General features: G+C 48.1%; 1 protein-coding gene across 1 annotated transcript; it reads left to right on the plus strand.

The window, feature by feature from the left end:
- LOC138029599 (uncharacterized) lies at nucleotides 1-1382 on the plus strand. The gene is made up of 2 exons (XM_068877297.1): nucleotides 1-745; nucleotides 895-1382. Exons 1-2 carry the CDS (start codon nucleotides 1-3, stop codon nucleotides 1380-1382), a joined length of 1233 nt encoding a protein of 410 aa, XP_068733398.1.
- Nucleotides 1383-2293: the final 911 nt, after the last annotated feature.

The following is a 2293-nucleotide window of genomic DNA, read 5'->3' on the forward strand; positions in this document are numbered from 1 at the left end:
ATGGCTACATTTACACCGTGTTTTCCGGATGTGGAGAGAAAGAAGATTTCTGTGTTGATTGAACCACTTGAGGTTCGAAGAGGCAAACGTAATGAGCCAGTTGCTATTAAGTCGTGTATTGGATGGAGCATTCTTGGTGGTTCGCCAATTGTGCAAGCCTCTGGTTGTGTTCAAATTAATCTTATCAGTGGACAAGATGTTTCTTTAAATGACAAGTTGGAAGAGTTTTGGAAGGTTGAGTCGCATGGCACTGCCAAGAATGTAACTAAGCCCATGTCGGTAGAAGACCAACGAGCACTAAAGCAGATCAATGACTCAGTCTGCAAACGAGACGGCCATTACCAGATGGATCTCTTGTGGAAGGATGATAACCCTGTGCTACCCTACAACCGAGTACTCGCTGAAACAAGATTGCAGCATTTACAGAAACGCTTCGGTCGTGATCAAGAACTGGAACTGAAGTACAGAGCTGTGATTGAAGACTGCGTAGCCAAGGGTTATGCAAGGAAGCTCACCCAGGATGAAGTAGGCACCATCAGCGACACCACTTGGTACCTTCCCCACCACCCAGTAACGAATCCAAACAAGCCTGGCAAAGTGAGAGTGGTATTTGACGCAGCCGCAAGATTTGGTGGTACTTCTTTGAATGAGCAACTTGTGCGAGGGCCCACTCTGACAAAAGACTTAACAGGCGTGTTAGTCCGGTTTCGAGAAGACGAGATTGCCTTTTCTGCCGACACCGAGAGTATGTTTTACCAGACTTATGTGACGCCACGTGACACGGACTCCCTGAGATTCTTGTGGTGGCCTGGAAGCCAGTTCATAGAAACTTTTATGTTGATGATGTGTTAAAATCGGTTCCGACGCCTGAACAAGCCATTCACCTTGCATCAGACTTAGTCAAGTTATTGAAGGAAGGTGGCTTTCGTCTCACAAAGTTTGCGAGTAACAGTCGTGAAGTGTTACAATCAATTCAGTCCGAGTTGAGAGCAAGTCCCAATCTGGACCTAGATCTGGATCAGCTACCAACGGAACGAGCATTGGGTGTGTACTGGGATGCGCAATCCGATACTTTCAAGTTCAAAACCATAGCAACGTGTAAGCCGTCTACCAAGCGGGGAGTACTTTCAACGGTGAGCTCTCTGTTTGATCCATTGGGGTTCCTCTCTCCCTTCGTGTTCTCAGCCAAGATCCTGTTGCAAGAACTCTGGAGAAAGAAGCTCCCATGGGACCAAGAAATCCCAGAACCGTACCTTACGCAGTGGCGAAGGTGGTTTGAGCAGTTACCGCACGTCATCACAATCGAGATTCTAAGGTGTTACAAGACTCAGGACTCAGACTCTTGGCACACGGGTGACGGTTCAGCTACACACCTTTGCTGATGCACCCCAGCATGACTATGCCGCTGTGTCCTACTTAAGATTTGTTGATGAGCGTCAAGTGACCCACTGTTCCTTTGTTATGGGGAAAACCCGAAATGCACCCATAAGGGAGTGGACAATCCCTCGGCTTGAGCTACAGGCCGCAGTGTTTGCAGCACGTATGAGCCAGACAATCCTGAAAGAACTTGACTTCCAAGTCCATGAAACGCACTTCTGGTCTGACTCCATGACATCCTTACAATACATCAAGAATGAAACGCGTCGATTTCAAACCTTTGTTTGTAAGCGTAACGCGCCTGCTATGCAGCAAGTGATGGCAGATCTTCCAGCAGAGAGATTGGTACCCTATCAGCCACCATTTACGTACACGGGTTTAGAGTTTTTTGGACCCTTCCATGTGAAACTCGGGCGAAGCCTTGTGAAGGTGTATGGCTGTATTTTCGTCTGTTTCAATAGCATAGCGATCCATATTGAGGATGTTGGCTCGTTGGAAACGGACGCGTTTATTCAAGCATTACGCCGATTCATTTCAGTGCGTGAGAGTCCTAAGAAAATATGGTCGGACAATGGGACGAATTTTACGGGTGCTGAGAGGGAACTTAGTCGTTCAATTCAAGATTCGGATGATGGTACAGGTGCGCTGTTCCCGAGTGGCATTTTCAACCTCCGACAGCAAGCCACATGTCGGGCGTCTGGGAGAGGCTCATTAGAAGCGTGAGGAAGGCTATGAAAGGTGTTCTTGGTGACCGAGGTGCTTTTTCTGGGCGGGAAACCTTGCGTACTGTCTTCGCTGAAGTTATGTCTATTTTAAACAGCCGTCCTATGTGTCCCGCCAGCGATGATCCCAGCGATATGGAGGCTCTCACCCCCAATCATCTCCTTTTACAGCGACGAAACCTGGTCGTACCTCC

The sequence above is a fragment of the Montipora capricornis genome, chromosome 13 (assembly GCF_036669925.1).
Source record: "Montipora capricornis isolate CH-2021 chromosome 13, ASM3666992v2, whole genome shotgun sequence".
NCBI classification, from domain to species: domain Eukaryota; kingdom Metazoa; phylum Cnidaria; class Anthozoa; order Scleractinia; family Acroporidae; genus Montipora; species Montipora capricornis.

Bases quoted from the DNA above. Each gene is read 5' to 3' on its own strand.
- LOC138029599 (XM_068877297.1), top strand. From the start codon at position 1: ATGGCTACATTTACACCGTGTTTTCCGGATGTGGAGAGAAAGAAGATT. The intron at 746-894 runs GTATGTTTTACC...ACCTTGCATCAG, and splicing joins CTTTTCTGCCGACACCGAGA to ACTTAGTCAAGTTATTGAAG.